The following is a 25816-nucleotide window of genomic DNA, read 5'->3' on the forward strand; positions in this document are numbered from 1 at the left end:
GCAAATGTTCAACCCCACAAGTTTGAACGGGGGGGGGGGGGGGGGATATGTGAGGCAGTGACCGGGATCGCATACGAGGGACGTTATATATCCCCCAGAATGTGTACAGAGACCTATTAAATCCATTGGAGTGCATTGCAGTCATAAACTCACCTGCGGCGGCAATGCAGGAATGAAGGTGAGGATTGACCTGGTCAGGCTACCTGGCTAAGGCAGATTAAGTAAAACCTGGCAGGGCCTTCATTTCTTTGGGGAGGTTACAGGAAGGCAGTGGGGCGGCCTCCCCCCACCAACCCGGGTTTTCCAGTGGCTCTTGCCACAGGTCCTTTAAAAACCCTGCACTAAGGATTAGTGTTGTTCAATGTTGGGACCTGCTAGGAGGATAGCAGGAAAACTCGGCAAGGCTGTGTATAGCTGAACCCATGCCTGGGAAGGCTCTGCACCCGTCAGGCTCTGAGCAGCCCGGCGCGGCCGTTACCCACGGCAACCATTGTGTATGGACTTTCTGTTAACCCGGCTGAGAACCGGAGGACTTTCTGTTAACCAGTGACTTGCTGAAATAAAAGCTGTTTATGTTGAACTTGCTTGGGTCACTGCCTCAGTTACTGCACGGTGTGAACATCGCCGCCTTACAGTGGTTGCTGCAGAAAAGGGGTTCAGTTCTGGTTGGACTTATTCTCTTTCTTACTGGTTGATGAGAACCTGGCCAGGACTCTCCTTGAGAGAGGAACAGCATGGTAGCAACTATAGGTTGGAAAATTGGCTTAAGGGCCATAGATCGGTGTGAAGGTCTGTGGAAAAACAAAGCACCATTACAGTGGAAGCATTATAATTTCTACTAATGGCTCACATCTCCACTTTGAGGGATCCTCTAATAGACATGTTCCTTATCTCACTTGCCAAGTCTTAACGCTGCCCTTCCAAGGCTCATAAAGAACTCTATTGAAAATGTGACCCACAAATCACAGGACAGTAAAGCTGGCCATACACACTCGATTGCTGATGGCAGGACAATCATTCGGCCGACAGTTCACACTACCAACTCCCCCCAATACATATCTCGGCTCGGCAAAGTGCTCCTGCAGTATGAGAGGACACTGCCAGACTCTTCTGGCATTGGCTTATCTCCCTGCATAACAAAAGGATGGGGCGATTGAATTCCAATTCTTATGTCCCCCAACAAAATATGTTAGGGGAGACTTGGAAGGTCACCGTACACATTAGATGTCAACCGATTGTGCCCAAGTCAGCGGATTTTACTGCTTTATCTAATGTGTATGGGAGCCTTTAGAAAAATGCGCTCCATGGCGTGCCAAATTTCAATCAACAACATATATCACCATTTAAACAACATATATCACTTATTGATATAATAAGGAATAAATGTATGATTGCTAGGGGGTCCAACTGCTAAGGTCCATGAGAATGGGACGTCCCAAGGTTCCCTGTGTGAATGGAGCAGAAGTGAGCATGTGCAACCACTGTGCTTTTGGCCACTAGTGTTGAGCGACTATGCTTCATTAACGCTTTCAGTGAGCATGCTCGGGTGCTCACCGAGTATTTTGGCATGCTCGGCTTTTGTTTTACGGTCGCTGCAACTTCAAGTGTCACGGCTGTTAGACAGCTGTGACATATGCAGAGATTGTCTGTCGTACAGGCAATCTCTGCATGTGTCACAGCTGTCTAACATCTGTGACATTTAACAAAAGCAGAGCACGCTAAAATACTCGGCGAGCACCAGAGCGTGCTCGCCGAAAGAGTTAGTGAAACATACTCGCTCAACACTAGTGGCCACACATAGGCATTACATCTCCATTAACACAGGAGACTTTGGAACTTCTATTCTTGCCATTGGTGGGTAGGCTTCCAGTGATCATACACTGAATATACACTGTGGATAGGTAATAAATTGGGTGATATATATTGTTTAGGAGTAACGGTAGATGCAGAAAATATAGAATAAAAAAGGTAAACCTTCCTTTAACCACAACCCGACATAGGATGCACTGGTACATCATATGCTGGCTTCCTGACTTTGAAGCGAGCTCACAAGCCGTGCCTGCATCTTTCCTGGCAGATGATAACTGTAAAATTCAGCCATCATCAGCCTCTGGTGGAGCATTTACTCCGAGCTAGCAGGAGTTATTCTATGCGACAATCTGCGAGCCCAAGACGCGATCATGAGTCACCAATGGGTTGCAATGATAACACAGGGTCTGCTGAAGACCCCTGTGCCTGGCATTGATAGGAGACTTTAGTTTTCACTATACACAGCAGTACTGTAGTTTTGCTGTGTATACTACATGCGATCAGATAATTGCTGGTTCAAAGTCCCTTAAGGTGACTAACAAATACATTAGAAAGTGAAAAAAAATGTTAAAAATATATATAGAATAAAAAAATATAAAAAGTTCAAATCAAAAGTTATTTTCCCCCCATTAAAAATAAACAAATATATATAAAAAAAAAATACAAACTTGTGGAAAATAGTGTGGGTACCCTTGAAATTGCTCCAGAAAATGATGCTTTTCTCCCAGAAAATCATTGTAGTTACACACGTTTTGTTATACACATGTTTATTCCTTTGTGTGTATTGGAAAAACACAAAAAAAACTGAGAAAAAGGCATATTCAACATAATTTCACACAGAACCCCGGACAAAAATTGTTGCCAGCCTTATCTTAATATTTGGTTGCACACTCTTTGGAATAATTAACTGCAATCAATCGCTTCCTATAACCATCAACAAGCTTCTTACACCACATCTAGAATTTTGGACTCTTCTTTTGCAAACTGCTCCATTCCCTCTTATTTGAAGGCGTCTTCTCCCAACGGGAATTTTAAGATTTCTCCACAGGTGATCAATAGGATTTTGATCTGGACTCATTACTGCCACTTCAAAAATCTCCAGCACTTTGTTTCCATCCATTTTCGGGGGCTTCTTGAAGTATGTTTGGGGTCATTGTCCGGCTGGAAGACCTATGACCTAGGATGTAAACCCAGTTTTCTGACACTGGGCCCTATATTGCTGCTCAAAATCCTTTGGGAATCTCCAGATTTCATGATGCCTTGCACACAGTCAAGGTACTCAGTGCCAGAGATAACAAAACAACCCCAAAACATCTTTGAACCTTCACTATATTTGACTGTAGGTACTGTGTTTTTTTCTTTGTAGGCCTCATTTCATTTTCGGTAAATAGTAGAATGTCGTCACGGGTGTATCAGAGGTGACAGACAGTCAACCTGCAGTTGGTTGCAGGAGAACTCTAAGTTTGGCATTACAGACATCTTCTTAGATGAGAGGCTGTCTCTAGGACCTAGCGGCTACTTCCCTCTGGTAATTAGCTCCCTGGCCTGGGTGTATATATACCTGGTGTGTCTGAGAGGGAAGTGCCGGCTATATTAATTTCTACTTGTGAAGGCTTAGCAAGAGCAGTACTTTGTCCTCTCTGGTGCTTGTGGCAGAGTTCGCATTTATCTGGAGTCATCTAAAGCTAAGCAATTTCCCCCTGTTTGTCTACCCTTGTTGTCTATAGAGTTTAGTGGAGATAGACTAGTGCTCATCTCCTCCCATCCCTAGCCTTAGCCATACGCCAGGGAAAGACAGGGCGAGGCATACGTGTGGCGATTGCTGAAGAGGCAATATAGGGACGGTAGTTGAGACAGGGTGACACTAGACCAGACTAGGAGGTCTCCACTTCACCCCTTTCCCTAGAGTCTGGGCTCCCTTTCCCTCACCTGGCGTGACAGATGTGCTTTACAAAATAGCTCTATCTTGGTCTCATCTGTCCTCAAGAGATTTTCCCTGAAGGATATTGGCAAACTACAGTCTCTGTGTTAGCAGTGGGGTCCTCCTGTGTCTCCTGCCACAGCATTTTATTCCATTCAAATGTTGACAGATAGTTTGGCTGACCCTGATGCACCCTAAATCTGCAGGACAGCTTGAATTTCTTCGGAACTTGATTGGAGATGCTTATCCACCATCCGGACTATACAGCGTTGCAACCTTTCATCAATTTTTTACTGCCATCCACGTCTAGGGAGATTAGCTACAGTGCCATGGGTTGTAAATGTCTTGATTATGTAGCTTATCGTGGACAAAGGAACATCAAGATCTCTGGAGATGGACTTGTAACCTTGAGATTGTTGATATTTTTCAAACATTTTGGTTCTCAAGTCTTCAGACAGTTCTCTTCTCCTCTTTCTGTTCTCCATGCTTAGGGTGGCACACACAGAAACACAATGGAAAGGTTGAGTCAACTTCTCCCCTTTTTATCTGGTTTCAGGTGTGATTTTCATATTGCCCACACCTGTTACAGTGGTGGCCAAATGTATTGGCACCCCTGCAACTCTGTGAGATTGCAATCATTTTCAGGAAGAAACTGAGTATTATCACAAATTCTTTGGTATTATTATCTTCATTTAATTTGTCTTCAATGAAAAAGCACAAAGAATTGTCCTAAAGCCAAATTTGATACAATTCCACACCAAACCTAAAAAAGGGGGTGGACAAAAGTATTGGCAGGGTTTGAGAAATCATGTGATGCTTCTCTAATTCGTGTAATTAACAGCACCTGTAACTTACATGTGGCACCTAACAGGTGTTGGCAATAACTAAATCACACTTGCAGCCAGTTAACATGGATTAAAGTTGACTCAACCTCTGTCCTGTGTCCTTGTGTGTACCACATTGAGCATGGAGAAAAGAAAGAAGACCAAAGAACTGTCTGAGGACTTGAGAAACCAAATTGTGAGGAAGCATGAGCAATCTCAAGGCTACAAGTCCATCTCCAAAGACCTGAATGTTTCTGTGTCTTCCGTGCGCAGTGTCATCAAGAAGTTTAAAGCCCATGGCACTGTGGCTAACCTCCCTAGATGTGGACGGAAAAGAAAAATTGACGAGAGATTTCAACGCAAGATTGTGCGGATGGTGGATAAAGAACCTCGACTAACATCCAAACAAGTTCAAGCTGCCCTGCAGTCCGAGGGTACAACAGTGTCAACCCGTACTATCCGTCGGCGTCTGAATGAAAAGGGACTGTATGGTAGGATACCCAGAAAGACCCCACTTCTTACCCCGAGACATAAAAAGCCAGGCTGGAGTTTGCCAAAACTTACCTGAGAAAGCTTAAAACGTTTTGGAAGAATGCTCTGTGGTCAGATGAGACAAAAGTAGAGCTTTTTGGGAAAAAGCATCAACATAGAGTGTACAGGAAAAAAAAAAAGAGGAATTCAAAGAAAAGAACACGGTCCCTACAGTCAAACATGGCGGAGGTTCCCTGATGTTTTGGGGTTGCTTTGCTGCCTCTGGCACTGGACTGCTTGACCGTGTGCATGGCATTATGAAGTCTGAAGACTACCAACAATTTTGCAGCATAATGTAGGGCCCAGTGTGAGAAAGCTGGGTCTCCCTCAGAGGTCATGGGTCTTCCAGCAGGACAATGACCCAAAACACACTTCCAAAAGCACTATAAAATGGTTTGAGAGAAAGCACTGGAGACTTCTAAGTTGGCCAGCAATGAGTCCAGACCTGAATCCCATAGAACACCTGTGGAGAGATCTCAAAATGGCAGTTTGGAGAAGGCACCCTTCAAATATCAGGGACCTGGAGCAGTTTGCCAAAGAAGATTGGTCTACAATTCCAGCAGAGCATTGTAAGAAACTCATTGATGGTTACCGGAAGCGGTTGTTCGCAGTTATTTTGGCTAAAGGTTGTGCAACCAAGTATTAGGCTGAGGGTGCCAATACTTTTGTCCGGCCCATTTTTGGAGTTTTGTGTGAAATGATCAATGATTTGATTTTTGCTTCATTCTCTTTTGTGTTTTTTCCTTGCAAGCAAATTAAATGAAGATAATAAGACCAAAGAATTTGTGATTGCAATAATTTTCAGGAAGAAACTGAGCATTATCTGACAGAATTGCAGGGGTGCCAATACTTTGGCCACCACTGTACTTGCCACAGGTGAGTGTGAACGAGCATCACAAGCTTGAAACAAAGTTGTTTACCCATAGTTTTAGAAAAGTGCCAACAATTTTGTCCATTTTTGGGGAGATTTTCTGATCCTGAGAACAGGAACCATTGTTCTAGCTTGCTTGCACTTGAAATTCTATTCATTTATAGCACAGGTGTACTCACTTATCTATAGATCACCCCACAGCCCGGTCTTAGGATTCGGGGGGAATCCCATCAGTGAAAAACAGATTATTACCCATCCTATGTCTTCAATTGATTTTATAGTACAAGCCCTTTAAATATTTTAGCCTGAGACTAGGATAAACTGTAACAAACTCTCAGCTTTGTTAAGTATTGGGTTTGTACAAGTGTTCAGTCTCTGGATGTAAACAGGAATGTCTCCCTTCACTGATAGTAAGCAAATACCGGCTTATGGATTTTTTTTTTTTACTTTGGAGAAAATCCCTTTAAAACTCTTTTATTCTGCATTTTATGGAATTTATCCAAATTCCAATTTTTATTTTCCACAATTAAAAGTAAATGCATCATCATCATCATCATCATCATCGTCCCTGTGTTTCCAGTTCTCATCATGGGATGTACAGCGTGGTGACCTCATGCCCCAGAGCAGTGACCGTGGGTCTCCGGATGAGACGGGTTGAGCCTTTTGCTCCCGGAACCATATAATGAGATGCGTTATCTGTGCCCAGTAATAAGTAATGCTGTGATAATAGGAGGCAGCGCGGCAGCCACAGGCTGTACAGGATGCATGAATGATGGCAGCCCCTGCAGCACTGACACCAGCCGCATGTCCAGAATGGGAGAACACGGGCCGTGTGCTCCTCAGCGATTACCCGGCAGACAAGGACTTTTCTAATTATGAGGACTGGGAATATTCCGCGGCAGTGTGCGGATATGAAGCTGACCTTGATAAAAAACCAAAACCTTTACATTTCCAGAATTTAAATGACTTCTGCGGGGGAAGCCGAGGCTGTTGCTAGGATATAAGGAATCCTATGTATTACTAGAAGTCACTCTATATACCCAGAGCGTATACAATGTATCATTCTATCTATCTAATGAATTTTTAGGACAGTCGGCTCATAAGTTCACACCACCTAGTCTTTGGCTTACAGTGTACCAGAAATGGCCAGAAAAGACTTTTTGGCACAAAATTACACCAGAATTCTATCAAAATTAAGCTAGATAAAAATGCTCCTATATGGAGAAGTATGTAAGTATGTGCCCCCCCTCCACACTCACCCCCAGGAGCTTTTTAGACCTCCTGTTTTACATCCGCAGACATTAATATGGAGGCGGCCTCGCTACGTATATAACAGCTCCGGCTCTTAATGGAGGGAGATTTTGGAGGCATCTGAGAACATTTTTATCCCTTCATCCAGAAGAGCATTTGTCAGGTCAGACATTGATTTTGGGGAGAGGCCGGGATCACAAAGGTGTCCAGGTTCTGTGGTTGTTCTTCCATCAAACTACACCCAACAATGTCTTTATGGCACTGGACACAGTCATGGGGAACAGAAAAAGGTCTCCCCCAAACTGCTCCCACAAAGCTGAAGCTACAATTGTCCACAATGTCTTGTGCTGAACATATCCCTTTAATGGAAATAATAGGCCGCCGCCTGATAACAGCCCCTACCATTATCCTCCTCCACCATCTGTATAGCAGCACAATGCAGCCAGGGGGTAACGTCCTCCTGGAATCACGAAACCCAGACTCCTCCATCAGTCGCAGATAGAAAAGTGCGATCCGTCACTGCACAGGACACGTCTCCTCCAGAGTCCAGTGGTGGTGACTTTACACCACTCCATCCGACGCTCAGCATTGTGCTTGGTGATGTACGGCTGCATGCAGCTGCTCGGCCATGAACTTCCCGGCGGGGGCGCAGTGTTTGTGCTGATACCAGAGGAGGTCAGGACTCTGCAGTTATGGGGTCAGCAGAAAGGTGGTGACTTCTCTGCCCTCTGCTCCTCAGCACTCGGCCCCCCGCTCTGTAATATTACGGTGTCTTCGCTTCATGGCTGAGTTGACAAGGGACAATAGAGCCGTATGTTATACACTGGGGGCAATGGGACTAAAGGAGGAACCAGAAATTTAATGATTAAGACATGCGTCCTAGTAGCACTGTTTATATAGTATGTACTGTATATCAGTCTTTCATCTGTTTTCTTCTTTTTAACATATTTATTAATGACCTTGTAGGGGGCATACAGAGTAATATTTCAATATTTGCAGATGACACTAAACTCTGCAGGGTAATCAATACAGAGGAGGACAATTTTATATTACAGGAGGATCTATGTAAACTAGAAGCTTGGGCTGATAAATGGCAAATGAGCTTTAATGGGGATAAATGTAAGGTAATGCACTTGGGCAGAGGAAATAAAATGTATAATTATATGCTTAATTGTAAAACACTGGGCAAAACTGTCACTGAAAAAGACCTGGGTGTATTGGTGGACGACAAGCTCACTTTTAGTGGCCAGTGTCAGGCAGCTGCTGCAAAGGCAAATAAAATAATGGGATGCATTAAAAGAGGCATAGATGCTCATGAGGAGAACATAATTTTACCTCTATACAAGTCATTAGTGCGACCACACTTAGAATACTGTGTACAGTTCTGGTCTCCGGTGTATAAGAAAGACATAGCTGAACTAGAGCGGGTGCAGAGAAGAGCGAACAAGGTTATTAGAGGACTGGGGGGTCTGCAATACCAAGACAGGTTATTAGAGGACTGGGGGGTCTGCAATACCAAGACAGGTTATTACACTTGGGGTTATTTACTGTGGAAAAAAGAAGGCTTAGGGGTGATCTTATTACTATGTACAAGTATATGAGGGGACAGTACAAAGACCTTTCTACTGATCTTTTTACTCTGAGGCCAGAGACGGGGACAAGGGGGCATCTTCTACGTCTGGAGGAAAGAAGGTTTAATCATAATCACAGACGGGGATTCTTTACTGTAAGAGCAGTGAGACTATGGAGCTCTCTGCCGCATGATGTTGTAATGAGTGATTCACTATTAAAATTTAAGAAGGTCATGGATGCCTTTCTTGAAAAGTATAATATTACAGGTTATATTTACTAGATTCCTTGATAGGGCGTTGATCCAGGGAACTAGTCTGATTGTCGTATGGAGTCGGGAAGGAATTTTTTTCCCCAATGTGGAGCTTAGTGTTTGCCACATGGGGTTTTTTGCCTTCCTCTGGATCAACATGTTAGGCTATGGGTTGAACTAGATGGACTTAGTCTTCCTTCAAGCTTAAAAACTATGTTACTAGGTTATATCTCTAATGTAGTTCCTTCCTTCTTTCTCTCTATTTGTCTCTTTCAACCTTTCCTCCTCTTTTTTTTTTAATCTCGTTCTCTTTCTTTCTCTCTTTATAAGCATTAGGTATATGGAAAGCCATGCGTGGAGTGTAATGTGGCGCAGGGCGGAAGCCAAGGGCACGTTACATGAAGGTGCGGGTCCTGGCTGGGTGTGTGGACTTGTGCTGTGAGGGCATTATGCCCGTGCTGGCCGCATGTAACTGATGTTGCTGGTTTGCCAGGACCAAGTGTTTTACAGTTAAATGAGGGAGACCACCACTGAAAAATAAACTTTACTTAATGGGAACTTGATAGGGAATATATACAAGAGATAGCGGGTACAATTTTCTGAATGTTTCTTTTACAACTCAGAGCATTTTCCACAGTTTCATTCCTTCTTTTCTGTCTTCACCTTTCTTCTTTATTCTCTCCACTTGTCCTCTGTATCCACTGTTTCTCACTACTTCACCACAATCCAGCTCAGTACTACAGTCCTGTTTAGCAAGAGTCCTTTGCTTGACACGCGGTTCTGCGTCTTCCTTCCCCTCAGGGTGCCAGTATGGCCGATCCTTATTGTCTCTAGCGCTGGCGCTCTGGAACTCCTACCGGGACCATCTATTTGCCTCATGTATCTAGTCCTGTCTAGGCCCGTTATCTTCAAGAGTTCTAAACTCTTGTCCTTTCTACTAGGTGTCCTCTCCCAGGACCCATCTTCGGTAGATCATTCTGTCTCTTAGCCACTTCTGCTCCAGATCTCGCCATCTCTTTCCTTCGGTCTCCTCTCACTTTAGGAGACACCCCAGAATGTGGCATTGCTCGCATTGGATCTTAGGTCCTTTCTCTATGCACTCCAGGCCCTATCTGACATTCTAACAGGAAATTGATACTTTCCCTTCAACTTATCCACTCCCACTCTGGGCTAGTCCCAAACATTAACTCTCGCTATCCTTATTATCAGTCTACACACACCATCAACATTATTAACATATTTAACACCCATCGCAATTCACATTATACATCACAGTTCACATTACAACAATATAACTTGTTTCTTCAAGGGGGAACGTGGGCAGCATATCCATCTCCTTACAGGAGCAGCGGTATCGGAAGTGTCTGTCAGCTGCTTATCCCAATCTCCCTATAGAAATAACTTTTTCCCCCTATCAGAGCATGTCCGCTGTTGGAATCTCTTATATTTTGTTTCATCAAAGTTCAACAAAACATTCGCTGTCATATCTTATGCACATCCTTGCATGGGGCTTCATTTTAACATGGTGGTAGCTCTATGTTAAAAATTAATCTGAAGACCCTATGTAAAACCATAAATAATGCAGTATGGTATCACCAAGGGATGTGATGTATGACACATTCAGCTCTGCTACATCCGTAATTACTGTAAATACAATCACAGATCAACTAGGACTATATAATACTAGACTGGTGCTCGGGCGCCGCACTAGGGCAGGTCTTCCCTGAGTCATCAGATGGCTGGACTCTAATCTTCTCGCGGTGTATGAATAGGATCCAAGGGTCAAATAAACCACTAATAAGCAGTTAATAAGAAGCCGTCTGACACATCCCCTGCAGCAGCCGCTGACATCATGCGCAGCTTGATCTCATTTTGCCTATAATTCTCTATTTTGCACAGAAGCATCTAACAAATCTGACAAAATTACTCACAAACATCTCATTTCCACCAATTCTAGTGGGTGAACAATTGAGATCAGGTGCCGGAATGTGAAAACTCAATAATGGCAGAGACCAGCACAACAGATGGAGCAAGTGCAGCGGATGTAGTGTGAACAGCGAGTGTAGAGACACTCATTACACATGGGGGTCAGCGTAATGTCAGGGAATTCCCAGCAGCTAGAAGCTAAACTTCATGTACACACTTCTAGTACTGTCAATAGGGGGCCGTATTATAGTATTTACAGTATTATACATAGGGGGCAGTATTATAGTATTTACAGTATTATACATAGGGGGCAGTATTATAGTAGTTATATTCTTGTACATAGGGGGCAGTATTATAGTAGTTATATTCTTGTACATAGGGGGCAGTATTATAGTAGTTATATTCTTGTACATAGGGGGCAGTATTATAGTAGTTATATTCTTGTACATAGGGGGCAGTATTATAGTAGTTATATTCTTGTACATAGGGGGCAGTATTATAGTAGTTATATTCTTGTACATAGGGGGCAGTATTATAGTAGTTATATTCTTGTACATAGGGGGCAGTATTATAGTAGTTATATTCTTGTACATAGGAGCAGTATTATAGTAGTTATATTCTTGTACATAGGGAGCAGTATTATAGTAGATATATTCTTGTACATAGGGGACAGTATTATAGTAGTTATATTCTTGTACATAGGGGGCAGTATTATAGTAGTTATATTCTTGTACATAGGAGCAGTATTATAGTAATTATATTCTTGCACATAGGGGGCAGTATTATAGTAATTATATTCTTGTACATAGGGGCAGTATTATAGTAGTTTACAACCAAGAACAATCTGTTTGCTGCAGAGAGGTTGTCACTTTGCTTCCTCAATGAGCAAAGGAAAAAGGTCATATCCAGAGACTGACTATCTTTGGCTCACTTGATGTTGCAAACTTTGAAATCCTGCCATGTTCGGATATCCTCAAGGTTGGAGAACATTGCTCTCATCTAGAGGATGTTGGTGAGGATTATTTTTGGTATCTATACAGTAATCATTCCATGTATGAAAGTAATGCAATATACCCTAATTTATAGAAATACCTCCTACATAGCCAACGTAGGAAATTAAGTCAATTCTCAGAAAGGTCAAAACAGTATTAATAACTGCTGGCATCTTTGTCTGCTACCAAACTAAATTTCAGCATAATAATGAACAATCTGTACTGGGATACAAGGGACTTTGGGACTTAAATTAATGCGGCAATACCAAATATAATGGTCTTTTTTATTTCTTTATATTGGTTTTGGGAGAAGTGGTGATTTGAAATCTTAGCTTTATTTAATTTTTTTCTCAAACTTTTTTTCCAACCTTTTAAATCATTTTTTGCTCTTTTAATTGTACTTCTGGGGGACTTGAACCGGTTATAGTCAGTATTGTATTATATAGTGAAAATAATACTCTCCTATAAAAACTAACTGAAGGTTGGGATTCACAGGAGCAGCCAGATGGCAGCAATAGGGGTCTTCAGTAGGTCCCCAGCTACCATGGCAATCCATTGGGACTCGTGAACCTGTTGCGAGGATTGGGGGTCTGTCGTTGATGCAAATGGGGAGTGGGGAAGGACCGTTTCGGCAACTCTAAAATGAAGATTGACTGTGGCATTTTAGTGGTTAAATATTTGGAATCAAATCTAGCTCCAATCGCTGAACATTCTAATTCTGAGAAATGTAGCAGGCACAATAGGCAGACATCCCCTGCTCTTTTCTTACAGAGGAGTTTTTTTTTTAGCTTTGCTGTGTAGACTGAGGCAGGACGAGTTATCTCCTTATCATTAAAGGGCAGATGAGTTAATGACAGCTGTAATGTTCTGCAGGAAGCAGTATAGTAATGCAATACACTATACACACAGATAAGTCTCTGTATGCAGCTCCCCTCTCACACCCTGGTCTGTGGGGGAAGGGGGCTGTACTCCGTCTCTTCACGGAGACTGTAATACTCTGACATTTATCAGTCAATTAACACCCATACATTGCCATTTCCATAGAACATATTCACCCTGCTGTACTTTCAGAAGGTTTATTTCCATTTCCTGTTTTAAGCTTTGCTGTATAGACTGGGACAGGGTTAACAGAGCCACCTCAATCATTAGCAGAAAGTGGAATTTAAAGGGCAGGTGTCATGTGTAATAACTCTTAACTATTAGTGCCCTGACATCATGTGGCTGCGGCACTGAGAGTACCCGGAGGAAATTAACTTTATGCCACCCGGCAGGCTCTGTCTTTTAGTCGCAGCGGTGGTGCCGGCATGGCTTCAGCCATCGCTCTGTGTATAGTGAGTGGCGGCTGTAACCCCCCACCCCTGTCACTGACTGATAGCCGGCCCTAATGATGAGCCGGCTGTCAGTCAGTGCCAGGGTGCGCCGCTGCTCTCTATGCACAGAGCGGTGACTGAAAGACAGAGCCTGCCGAGGGGAATAAAGTTAATTTCCTCCTATAATGTCACAAAGCTATTAACCCGCAGATTACCTATAGCTGCAGGTTAATAGCATTATTTTTTACATGACAGGTTCCCTTTAAATGATAATTATAACGTACCACTTGTGCCCTATTAGTCTAATTAATCTTAGTCTAATTAAACACACACCAGACACACATCACATTCAATGAACTTGACCGCCCCACAGAAGAATGAGGGGCATAAATCTTAAATTTATATAAAAAGTTGAGTTTTTATACATTTTGAGGGTAGATCTGCATGGTATCGGGGCTTAAAGGGGTTGCCCAGTCTTGTGGATTAAGTACGCAGTCACTATGTGTCTGCCGACGTGTGAGTCCTCATAGCTCTCAGTGTTAGTTCTGTCTGGATTCTCCGTTGCCGTTGCTGGGAGCAGGCGAACGGGTGACCGCAAGTATGCAATTTGCATATATGTGGTCACATGCTGACTAGACGTGTGTGGCCTTACTCAATACAAGTGAATTGAGCGAGGCTGGACAGGTCTAGTTGGAATATGACCGGAAGTATTCAAATCGTATCACATATTTCGTACCACCAACCGCGTTTGATAGCGGCAGTTCCTGGCCATTATCTGCCCGCTACATATACCCTCTTACAACTTGCGCCGTACACGGACGGCGGATATTGGTAAGGGGATTAGGGCTCCAGTTTCTCACGATAACAATACATTATTCCGACATGCAAAAGAATCAACAGGCTGCAGTTCATACCACAAGCACTAGGTGGCCACATAAATACACCTATAGCATACACAACTCCTGACAGAGTATCATGAAATCTTGTTTGTTTTTTTTCAAAGCTGTTCAAAAAAAAAAAAAATTGGCAAATTCAGCTCGGCTACGTCTGTTGAACAAAATTGCAGTATATCACTTTCAATTGATCCAGATAGGTAGCTGAATGATTGCAGTGTAATTCGCTGCCAGCAGCCGGCAAGACAAAATGACACGGGTCAAATTTCACATTTCCCCATGTAGCCCTATGGCCCCTATTACATCCCAGCCCTGCGCAAAACAAACTACAACAGTCTATTCCTCCATAGACAACATGTCATTTCCCATTTAAATTAGTGACGCTCACCCGAAGTGAAGATAATTTTCCTCGAATCCTGAAATGGAAAAAAAAAAAAAAAAGGTAAGATAAAATAGTAGCACCTGCCTGAAATTGCTTTGTATTAGGAATCACATTCGAAACTCCATAAACTGCTTAACTTTAATTATTAAGACACAAAACACTGACAAGCAAAATAGTGACAAATGACATATTATCCTCCATGAATCTTCATTTCTGCAGCTCCAGGGTCCTCCATCTCCTGTCATCTCCAGGAATAAAAAAAATTAATATGTGACGAATATTGCTCAGTCATTTCACTTGATAAATGAGCTTGGTGAAATAAATGGACATTCCCTTGTTTTGCTTGCATTAGACTGTAATGTCTGTATAAAGCTATTTTCCAGTGCTGGGCGTGGAATTAATACTATAGTAATCTAGCAATTTTTCACTATAGTTTATCAATATAGTCAATAAAGTAAATCAATGCAAATTACAGAACGAGAAAATATAAAGCACTGAGAGATCAGATTACTAGTGCCGATTACAACTCTCTTTGTGCCCAAGGCAATGGTGGTAAAAGTGCCCAAAATCTTTCTTCAATCAAGTTTAAAAGTGATACATTCATTTGGCCCGTTCTCCTTATTGCCCTGGATTTAAACTACCAACTATGAATCCCTATGTTTCGACCCAGTAAAATAATAACACCCATACTCACCTACAGATGTTATTTCACTTCCACCAAATGTATGGCATTTGTCCGAAGGTGGGGAGAGTGAAGTGTCAGCTGATTGTTATGCCATGCTATCCCTGCAGCCAATGTCACACAATCCCTGGGAGAGCCAGTGCTGACACCGTTTGCACCGGAGGTGAGTATAAGTATTATTTATTGCGAGAGAAACATAAGGATTCAGAAGGCTTCTCCAAGAAGTGGACAACCCCTTTAATTCCACTTTCTTAAAACTGCTCTGGCTAGCTGCCTATCCAACCTTATCCCGACCTTTTTTGGTTCTGACTCACTCATCAATGTAAGAAGATAACCGTAGTATGCGAGTTTGACATGTTGGCATCTCTCCGTGGAATTGGGTTGTGTTGAGCCATAAACAAGAGCTCCTAGAGCACACATAGTGACTGGTTGGCATAATTAAAGGGAATCTGTCATGTGAAAAAACTATTAACCTGCGGATATGCGGTTAATATCCTTCTGATGCTGTGCTGCCGCCACATTGAAAGCCAGGCTACTGGGAGGAAATTAACTTTATTTCTCCCGGCAGCCTCCAGCTTTCAGTCATGGAGGCGCAGCCGGCAAGGCTTCAGTCACCGATCAATATACAGTGAGCGGGGGCTGTAACCACCGCACGGCACTGACTGACAGCTAGCTGTACAGTACATCAGTGCTGAAAATGGGGTATTCTTGCAGCCGCCGCTCACTATTCAGTAACTGAAACCGAGCCGAACGCACCTCTGTGACTGAAAGCAGTTGACTGCTGGGAGGAATAAAATTAATTTCTTTCCCAGTAGCCAAGCTTTCAGTCCAGCGGCCGCACAGATCTGCAGGTTAATAGCATTTTTCATTTGACCGGTTCCCTTTTACTCTTCCCGGATGAAAAAGGGGAAATCTCCTGGACTTCCAGGTGAAAGAAAGTAAATCTCTTGAGGGCCATAAAAGCCTCCAAAAACCCCAAACAAAACAACTCTACCCAGAAGGTTTTCTTAATAACTCAAAACCTTTAAGAATAGGAACATACATTGAGTATAAGTTAAAAATAGTAGGGTCTCGGGAAGTCACCAAAAATCCACCTCATTTGTAGATGATGGAACAGTGAGACTTTGCAGAATTTCTCCTTTGTCCGTGCTTTAAATTGGTTACTGTTACAAAATCAATATTTCTGTACAAGCAAATATAAGAAAATCTGTAATATAAAGACAGGAGAACAAATATCTCTCATGTCTGTGTGTGGTGGGTATGGGAGACATCATAACAGCTATTCTCCACCCACTAGCTCAGAGACCACTGGAAATTAAACAAAGAACCTGTAGAGGAGAAACTAGTGAAAAATGTAGGATACAAGGAAAATAAGGACAATCACCCTCTCATCCAGCTAAATCAGCTTTCCTGCTTTGCACTGATGAAGTACAAACATCCTGAAACACGTGTCTGTAAATGGAGTTTTTGGTTTGGGATCCTAACCCAAGTCTTGTCTTAAGGCAAATTAAAGGGTCAATACTGATTTTTAGGATTGTTAATTTCAATAGGTGACACTAGAGTTCCCATCTTCCTCTCTAAAGAGGCTATTTGTATATTTAAATTCCCAGGGGAGCATTGCATGGCCTAAAAGTGTCCTTACACCTTACAAGTTGACACTCTCTACAAAGAGAATCTCTACCACGTAGACCCCCATTAGAACCACCGTAGCCAATCAAATCTGGGCTCCTGCTTTGAACTGATGAGAGTTAACTACCCTGAAACATGTGTCTTCAAATGGAGTTTCTTGCATGGCTTCTTCTTTTTTTGTCATGTGGCAATGTTCTTTAAAGGGTCGATATGACTTAGGATTTCTACTTCCAATAAGTGTCACTAGAGTTCCAGTCCTCTTCATCTCTGAACAGTCATATTGTGACATGCTAAAAAAATACTCTAAAAGCTCCCATACACATAACAACAACCCATAGACACATACGGCGTAAACATCAAGCAATAGAGCATCTTCCCAAGCTGGTCATCTCATGCATGCCACTCATCTCGGTATATGTTGAGCCAAGAAGAAAGGTAAGGAAGGATGCATGTGCAAGATATTTTCTTTAAAACATAAGCAGAATACACATCACAACCACTTACCTCATTTTTATATCGGGCAACGTTAAGTGCTTTATATTCACTGTTGTAGTTTATAGAAAAGTTATCGGCATTGATGATGTGAGCTCCCACGTGCACAGCTAGAGAAGAAGAAGAAGCAATTAGTACTTTGTCCGGAATAATACAATACAGATTGGACCGGTGTGCTATATTTGTGCACTGGTGTTGAGATCTGTGGTTTTTATAGGGTTGCAAGTGAAGACAGTACAGCCTAATATTGTGTGGGCCCCCCTTGAGCCACTAAAACAGCTTTGACAAGCCAAAGAACTCCCTAGGATTTCTGAAGATGTCCTGCGTTATCAGCAGGTCATTTTAGTCCTTTAAGTTGCGCATCGAAGTCTCCTCGGAATAACTTTTCCAGCACATCCCGCACATTGAGATCTGGCTAATGTGGATGGAGGAGGTAATCACCCTGAACTCTTTGGCTTGTTCCTGGGCAGTTTTTGCAGTATGTCAGGGGCATTAACCTGCTGGAAGAGGCACTACTATTAGGAAATACTACTGCCAAGAAGGGGATTACCTGGTCTCTTGGTCTGTACAATGGATGGTAGGTGGTATGTGTCATATCCACTTGAATTCCAACGTTTACAAGCAGAACACTGCCCCATCACTTTGCTTTTTCTGGCTCGTGTTTTTCCCATGGTGCCATCTCTTCTCCAGGTAAATGAGGCACAATCACCAGGACGTCCACATGATGTAAAACATGATTCATCAGGCCGCCTTCTTCCATTGCTTCAGCTCTGATGATCACATGTCCATTGAATGTTGGACAAGTGTCAACATGGACATTCTAACTGATCTGTTGGTTAACAGCCCCATACACAGCAGGCTGTGATGCTCTGTGTGTTTTGACACCCAATTATCATAGCCAGGACACATTTTTCAGCAATTTGTGTACAGCGACTCTTCTGCTGGATCAGGACAGATGGACTAGCCTTTACTCCCCACTTGCATCATCAAGTCTTGGAGTTAATCAACCTATTGCTGGTTCACAGATTTTCCTTTCTTGGATTACTTTTGGTAGATCCTGATCACAGCATAAGACCTGCGGATAATGAAGTAAACCGCATAAGATCTGCCGTATACTGGGAGCATCCTACAAGACCTGCACACCCGGAAATACTCACAGTATAGAGGAAACACCTCACAAGAACCGGTAAATACAAGAAAGACCTATCGTATACCGGGAGCGCCCTCCAAGAGCTGCTGCATATTGGAAGCGCCCTCCAAGAGCTGCTGCATATTGGAAGCGCCATCCAAGAGCTGCTGCATATTGGAAGCGCCCTCCAAGAGCTGCTGCATATTGGAAGCGCCCTCCAAGAGCTGCTGCATATTGGAAGCGCCCTCCAAGAGCTGCTGCATATTGGAAGCGCCCTCCAAGAGCTGCTGCATATTGGAAGCGCCCTCCAAGAGCTGCTGCATATTGGAAGCGCCCTCCAAGAGCTGCTGCATATTAGAAGCGCCATCCAAGAGCTGCTGCATATTGGAAGCGCCCTCCAAGAGCTGCTGCATATTGGAAGCGCCCTCCAAGAGCTGCTGCATATTGGAAGCGCCCTCCAAGAGCTGCTGCATATTGGAAGCGACCTGCTGCATATTGGAAGCGCCCTCCAAGACCTGCTGCATATTGGAAACGCCCTCCAAGACCTGCTGCATACGGAAATACCTGGAAATAGGTGACATATAGAGACAACAAACCAGAAGACCCAGCATCTATTAGGAACACCCTCCAACACCTGCTGTGTACCAGGAATACAACACAAGACCTGCCTTACACCGGAGAACATTGCACAAGACCTGCTGTATACCTGGAAAACTGCACAATATCTACTGTATATTGGGAATACACGCCAAGAGCTGTCATATTCAAGGAACACCTCACAAGACCTGCTGTATACTGGGAACAACCCTCAAGACATGCTGAATTTTTGGGAACAGCCGCTCAATAACTGCCATATACCAGGAGCAGTGATCAAGACCTATCATGTATGGGGAACATCCCAGAAGACCTGCAATATACCAGAAACACCCCACAAGACCTGTTAGTTGGATGTACCAGTCGTCTAGACATTACAACTTCAAGAATTGACCATTTTCTGCCTCAAATATTCCACCCCTGACAGTTGCCATCGTCGATAGACAATCATTATTTAATTCACCTGTCAACAGTTTTAATGTTACAACAGATTGGTGTAGAAGTTCTAGAATTGAAAAGGGAAGGAAAAAGAGAGGACAGTTTGGGCTAGGAATTTCTTTGAAGTTTGGGTGACTGTGACAAAATGATAGCGTCTTCTCTGTTTTAACCAAGCAAGAACATAACCAGACTCCCAATAAAAGAAACGTTAGGATTAGTGATGAGCGAGCACTAAACTGCTCGGGTGCTCGAAGCTCGGGTCGAGCACATTGGAAAACTCGAGTGCTCGACTCGAGCAACGAGCCCAATGTAAGTCTATGGGAAACTCGAGCATTTTTCTGGTGGTCAGCCCTGGCGGTCTGCAGGTGGTCAAAAATTGCCCAAATCAATGGGAACAGTGCTCAATTAAACGTCAGGCAGGCAGAATATATAGGCAGACAGGCAGGCAGGGTATATAGGAGGGTGCATGAAAAAACCTAGCAGGGCACTTGGAACACACTAGTGCCCTCTGATTTTCATGCACCCGTCTCTTTAAAAAAGCCGGCTGGCAATTCAGCAGCGGCATACACCGGTACCCGACAATTTAGAACAGAAAGAATAGAGCATCACACATCGATTAGATAGATAATACGTGGGGCTTCGCCCTATTTTTGTGTACAGCCAGGTACAACTAGGCAGCTGGGGGCTGGAATCCGCGGCGCAGGGAGGCCCAAGCTTTCTGGCCCCCCCCGTTGCAAATTGCAGTCCGCAGCCACCCCAGAAAATGGCGTGTTCATAGAAGCGCCATCTTCTGGCGCTGTACCCAACTCATCCAGGGCCCTGGTGCGGTGGCTCACTGGGTAATAAAGGGGTTAGGGCCAGCTTGGTATTATCAGTATTTAAAAAAAACTCAACACCCAGAATAAAGTCCTTTAATTGAAATAAACACACAATTCTTTAATGTTCTAAATTAAACCATACTTACCATCACGCCCATTCCAGCTGAAGCCAATGTCTTCTGCAATGAAAGTAAAATAATAAACCAGCCTCATCCTTATCTTTCCATGGTTCCCAGGACAGCTTCAGCTCTGCTACATTCACATGACAGGCTGGTTCGCAGCCGAAAGCTGCCATCCAGCTTGCCATGCCGCAGACACTGAGAAGCGCAGGCATGCTTGCGCTCCTCAGTGTCTCACTGTGACGGCATCCAGATGAGCCAAGTTCATATCCAATTAACTCAGCTCACCTCATGCACGTCACTAACAGCGCGAGAAAATTCTCCTGTGCTTGCTGTGAGCGTGAGAGAATTCTCCTGCGCTCACGGCAAGCGCAGGAGAATTCCTATGGATGCGCCATTTCTGGGGCAGCTGACGGCTGGTGTTTCTAGCCTGGGAGGGGGCCAATATTCATGGCACCCTTCCTGGGCTATTATCATCAGCCCCCATCTGTCTGCCTAGCCTTTGCTAGCTATTAAAATAGAGGGGACCCCACGTCTTTTTTAATAGCTAGTAAAGGCTAGGTATTCAGCTGGGGGCTGATATTAGTAGCCTGGGAAGCTCCGTGGGTATTACCCCCTTCCCAGGCTTCAAACATCTGCCCCAGCAGTCTGCTTAACCTCCGCTAGAGACTAAAATTACGGGGAACCCCACGCCAATTTTTTTTTTAATAAATCCTTTATTTTAACACTAAATGACAAGTACAGTAACCAACACTATCACTGTACTTATTATATATGTGACTGACATGTTTCTATCTATCTAATCTATGTGTGATGCTCTATTCTTTCTGTTCTAAATTGTCGGGTAACGGTGTATGCCGCTGATGAATTGCCGGCTTTTCATGTTTCACTGTGAGCACTGTTCCCATCTATTTAGGCAATCACTGTAATGCCACAACCACCATGGCTGTGACATTACAGTGAGTGGCAGACAATCCCTGCATGTTCATTGGCTCTCTAAATCGCGACAAACATGCAGGACGGAGACCCGAGCATCTCGAAAGTACTCGGCGAGCTCAGAGCATCTCGAGTACTGAGATGCTCGGGCGAGTACCGAGCAGTGGCGAGCATGCTCGCTCATCACTAGTTAGGATCTAGGTCATGATCACGAGTAATTTATCATAAGTGCATCAATAGGAAAAGAAGATTGTTCAGTGCTCACTAGTCTTTCTTTATGACTGATTATTGCATTTTTTCCTAAGGTCCCACAAGAAAATCAACAATTTCTGAGTCACCACTCTTTCATGTCCATGAACTGAGATACAATGGGAGAGCATCTGTGGATGAATGACAACCAGCACTAAGCACATATGGCTGCTCTATGGAGGCCGCTACAGAAAAAAAGAGAGAAAGCTGCTGGAAGAGCCTCGGTGGGAAATCAACAGCAATAAACAAGGATTCACAGGTGGGAAGGGGAGAATGAAGCTATATTAAACATAATACATCTGTAGTGTATACTGACACAAGCGATGGTGGACAGGGATCTGCGTTATCACGTCTGTCTGCGGATAGCTGACTTCAGTATCAACCACAAGATAATTGCTAATCGTGGTTTTCCCATCTGCTGCAGACACTTAGCCAGACAATGACATCACCTACAATCTGTAAAAAAGGTTGACACAAGCAAACGAAGGGAAAAATTAAACCACTTGAAATGTCCATTCCCGTACGCTCCAGTGCTGCCAAGTCGCACCGTTCCAGCATGAAAAAGAGCATCGGGATCGTGACGTTCGGTCACCTGTGGAGTGCAGCTCATTATATGTGGAGCTTATTTGGCAGTGAAAGATACTGAGCTCATGCGCCGGGTTTTTACATATATTCCAGCAAAAAGCAAGTTTTATATTTTAATCATTGGCGTAACGATAAAAGGGGAACAGATATTAGAAACAAAATGGTCCCTAATTTTTTATGGCCCCTAAAACATGAGGAACATCATGAAGTGCACACTGGAGAGAGACTATTTCACTCTATCAATAACCCAGAAAAAAATGGGAGGAAGCAGGCAAATTCCCTTTCTCTTCATTTTTTTCATCATCTTCTTCCCGTCCCCTCGTCCAATTGAACTTTTATAAAACTATATAACGTAAAGTATAAAAACAAACATGTTATCACTTCTCCACTGCTGGGAACCCACTGATCACCAAAATTGGAGATGTGTTTCTCGACCTCCCTGGTTCTGCCCTGGGGGCAAGACCATGTCCAGGAGGCGACACATGGGGCGAAAGATTGTGCATGTGTGGCGTCCCTGAGGGTTCAGTCGCCACAGGGGTACTGCACCTCAGACCGAGGTGTGGTATCTCCTCTCCGAGGTAAGGAAGGGGCACCTATTGGGACCAAATCACATCCATCCAATACTACACCTCTCCCACCTGAGGGGGGCTTAAAGGCACCAGGGTGCTGCCCCAGCCGGGATAAGAGGAGATAGGGGGGAACCAAAGTAAGGGGGAACCATGTAGTGGGTGAGGGTGGAGGACGCACTTTAGGTTACACCACAAAATTCATATTTAATAAACGGCCATCTTGGGCTTATGGTCTTTGATTGTGATCTTCATCACTGAAAGTGGCTTTCTGTGTGAACCTGCAGCTGATCGAGGACCGTGTATCTTCTTTCTCTGGCCTTGAGACGAGGAGCGGGCTAGAGTTAATGGCTGTCTCTACCCGGTCAAGGTCCCTACCTAAGAAGGCCTGGAGGGGAGCAGAGGAGACAAGCTCCACCGCAAAAGGATCCCAGGGGGATGCAGACGGAGCGGTATACGCCACCTGTCCTCATTATTCTGGCCTAGTCAGAGGGATTCCTGCTGCAAGAGGGGTACCGGCCCCCGATATCTGACTCTGTCACTTTAAGTCTTAGTCGGAGAAGCCCGCAGGCTCAGTGGATCCCACCGGGTAACGGAGCGGAGTCGCCACCTGTACCCTTGTTCTGTGCATAGTCCAGAGGGAGACCCAGCCTTGTAACACGCACCACATACGGACAGGAGAGGACCTAGTGGGAAAGTCTAGGAACACTCTGGTGCAGGGGGTCCTGATTGTTGCACCCGAACTTCCCGAAGCATGCTGAACCCCTTCCTGGTGGCCGCAGCGCGCCGTGAGGAGCAAGGAGAAGCCTTGCAGCTGACACCTAACAACGTGAGTAAAGCTTGGAAGACTGCATCCATTGCCTCCGGTTCCTTATTGCAACACGGCACCGCACTACACCGCACCACATTGCCTACTACTACTCCCCTGATCCGTCTTCTCTGCCCTGAGGCCCTGCTCCGCCTATGAGGAGTAGTACCATCTTCTGCTGCCACTATATCCCGCCTCAGAGGACTGAACACAGCGCTGGTGGGGGATCACCCGACTCCACAGGTGGCGTAGTCAATACATCCACTCGATTACCACAAACCCTGATAGCCCATTAAATCTTTTATGTGACGGCCCTGGGCACGGAACGGGTCCAGGCCACGACTGCAACCCCCAACATCTGACCCAGCTCCGAGTACCCCCATCTCCCAGGGTAGGGCTGTGAGCGTCACACATGCACTTTCCTGCTTAGTTTAAAAGGGTTGTCCACTACTTGGACAACCCCCTCTGAATCGCTATATTTCTCCCCAGTGAAATAACACCTATACTCCCCTCTGGTGCTGGCGTTGTTCCAGTGGTGTCGGAACTCCCAGAGATTGCATGACAGTTACAGTAAGTCACGCGATCACTGTGGCCAATCAGCACTGGTTTAACTCTCTTCTACTATGGACGTAATTGACTTCTGGAGGAAGGGAGAGCTGCGGCTGTTTCACTTCCTCCTGATGACTTGATTTGTCTACGGGAAGGGAGAATAAAGCCTGATTGGCTGCAGGGATCGCATGATACAACAATGTCATGAAAGCCCAGGGAGAGTGAGTACCATCACCGCTGGAGCGACACTGGCAGCAGAGTGGGGGGAAATATAGGGATTCAGAAGGGTTGTGCGAGTAGTGGACAACCCCTTTAAAGCGAACCCAACACCAGGATTTGTAGCTCTTAACTAATTAAAGCATTGCCTTCATCATATACATCCGATTTCTAGCAACCCAAATGTTAAGGGCAGGTTATCAGCATAATCGTAAAATAGTAAAATCAGTGTTTTAATCTTGTGATGCCACATATTCCAATTAGTTAGACTAGTCTGAATTGCGAACAGTATTGTAAGAACATCTTGAGATAGGGGAATAAAATTCACGGATCTTGGTGATCAGTGGAGCTCCTAGCAATGCTAGCCACACCCATCTACCATTTATCACCTATAAAGTGGATAGGTAATAAGTTGTTTAAGCTATATTACCCACTTAAAGAATTGTCAAAATAGGGTGGATCGAGTCATATATCCCACATGTGGGACCCATTTGGACACCCTACTGCAGTCGCAAATGAGAGAAGTGGCCATGCATGTCCATGAACCTCTCCACTGAAATCTATGGATTCAGCTGAGTCAACGACTATATTGGAAAAATATGGCTACCTCTCTACCTCTTCTCAACTGGATTGGATCAACAAAAATCCATTAAGGACCCAAACCCCATAAGTATCCATAGTGGCTCAGGCCCCAAGATGTCCTTGGTTACTGGAGTCGAGAATGGGGCCTAACTGACCTAAAGTTCCCCAATCTCATCAAAGTCCATAGCAAATATCCCAGTTCTGGTACAAATTCTGCTAAAGTTAAAATATATTATTTGTTTGTCATTTACAAAAAAATTCTAAAAAAGATTGAGAAAATCAGCACATATTTGTCTTAAGACAAGGAAAAAAAAAACAGATGAAATAATTGTGGTTTCTCCAAGAATATCTCGAGGTACCTGTATATCTTATTCTGGCTGTTTCCATGGCAATACTTCTTGATAATTTAAAATCCTGTTCAAGTCCTCTCCTTCCCATGGACCACATCGTGTTTGCTGACTAACAGGCTCAGCAGTGCAGTAAATATAGTCAAGATTAAGTAGGAGTCGATAAGGGAAGCCTGGGATGACCTCTGATACTTTATGATGCATAATTTATTTCACGATGTCTCCTGGAAGACCAGGTCCTTCTAAATCCTGCAATATCCGAGAGGTCTCTGTAAGGCATCACTAATATATTTGCTAATGTAATAAATTGTCCGCAAAGTAACCAAAATACCCACAGATGTAGAGGCCATGACCATAATAAAATACTCACAGAATATCCAGACTCCGATCGATCGGGAGATTGGAAAGGAAGGCTTAGGCGGTGCGAATTATTTGGCCAACACAAGAGGAGCTCCTGACTATGGAGCGTGCCGACGACTAATGGAGGTCAATGGAAAAGGAGCATGGAGGGCCTTGTATTCACTATAAAATTTGACTGTAAATTG

The 25816-nt window shown here is 44.0% G+C and overlaps 1 protein-coding gene across 3 annotated transcripts in view; it reads right to left on the minus strand.

Moving 5' to 3' along the window:
- The window catches only part of NOX4 (NADPH oxidase 4), a 310955-nt gene that overhangs the window by 239942 nt on the left and 45197 nt on the right, over window positions 1-25816 (minus strand). For all 3 annotated transcript variants that reach the window (XM_073662050.1, XM_073662052.1, XM_073662051.1), the window contains exons 5-6: window positions 17348-17445; window positions 14539-14566 (exon numbers count right to left, since the gene is read on the minus strand). In XM_073662050.1, coding sequence (XP_073518151.1) covers window positions 14539-14566; window positions 17348-17445 — 126 coding nt within the window. The remainder of the gene's footprint in view (window positions 1-14538; window positions 14567-17347; window positions 17446-25816) is intronic.

The sequence above is a fragment of the Phyllobates terribilis genome, unplaced genomic scaffold (assembly GCF_046119375.1).
Source record: "Phyllobates terribilis strain yellow unplaced genomic scaffold, ASM4611937v1 Scaffold_2__4_contigs__length_985480577, whole genome shotgun sequence".
Classification (NCBI taxonomy): Eukaryota; Metazoa; Chordata; class Amphibia; order Anura; family Dendrobatidae; genus Phyllobates; species Phyllobates terribilis.